General features: G+C 40.6%; 1 protein-coding gene across 1 annotated transcript in view; it reads left to right on the top strand.

The window, feature by feature from the left end:
- Positions 1-1,093, top strand: part of LOC140329769 (IgGFc-binding protein-like) — a gene marked incomplete in the record, with an annotated part of 72,987 nt that overhangs the window by 4,478 nt on the left and 67,416 nt on the right. The window contains 1 exon segment of the mRNA XM_072410160.1: positions 8-93. Coding sequence (XP_072266261.1) covers positions 8-93 — 86 coding nt within the window.

Below are 1,093 nucleotides of genomic sequence, written 5' to 3'. Positions count from 1 at the left end.
TATGAAGGCAAAGTTTGTGGCATATGTGGCAATTACAATGGAAAGCCTAATGATGATAACCTCAATCCAGATGGAGGGAAAGAGACAGATTCAGTGAGCTTTGGCAACAGCTGGCAAGTGACCAATGATACAAGGTACATCCAAAAAAATGTACAATCCAAACTAAAAATATGAGATATTATGTGGCTGTCTAACATTGGTATTAATTGAATCATTTTTGTAAAGTTTTTTTTACCTTCCCCTGGGTCAGCTGTAGGGATGAGCGAGGGAGATTTTAAAATTTTGATCTTGCGGTGAATAGGGCCGTTCTCACTTACCGAACATCTAAGCGAGAACAGCCTGTGTAATTTTGGCAGTCGAGATCAAAATTTTTGGGACCTGCAAGAGCAATCAGGGGAGCAGAGCTGATATCTCAGCCCTGTACTATGTGTTCTTGGATGTAGATTCTCTATCAAAGAACACAGGAGTACAGTGGCTGTGCTCATCATGAATAGATGCAGCCGTGGGAATCATCCTGTGATGATTCCCACAGCTGCATTCATTGATGAGTACAGCCACTGTACTCACACTGACAGGAGCATTCATAAATGCAGTCGTGGGAATCCTCCTGGGTGCAATCCCCGGGCACTTGAGGTTAAATGAGGGCAAGCATCATTTAACCGTGAAATTGGTTCACCGAAATTTTGTGGACCCATTTTTCACGAGAAATTTTCACGAGAATGTCAGACGCATTCTCGCTGATCCCTAGTCAGCTGTGCATATATGTGGCAGCTATTACAAGTATCCCTATGACAGAAGCTGAGATGCTATAACCATTACAAAACATGCTGCATAAACAAGATTGGCTCTTGGTTTTCTATTTGCAAAACTTCCACACATCTTCCTGTCAAGAACTGTGACTGGAAGACCAAATCCATTAACAATAAAAAGTATTGTAGTTATAATGGTTTTTATCTTTGTTTTTATCAAGACAATAATGCTGAATGATTCCTAAATTACAAGTAATAACCTCTGTCATTCCAGCTGTGCACCAGCCAGTAAAGTTGATCCTAATTGCACAGAAGAAGATATAGTAGTGATTCAAAGCCATGAC

Source organism: Pyxicephalus adspersus, chromosome 4 (assembly GCF_032062135.1).
Source record: "Pyxicephalus adspersus chromosome 4, UCB_Pads_2.0, whole genome shotgun sequence".
Taxonomy (NCBI): Eukaryota; Metazoa; Chordata; class Amphibia; order Anura; family Pyxicephalidae; genus Pyxicephalus; species Pyxicephalus adspersus.
This window is presented reverse-complemented; position numbering and strand designations above follow the sequence as displayed.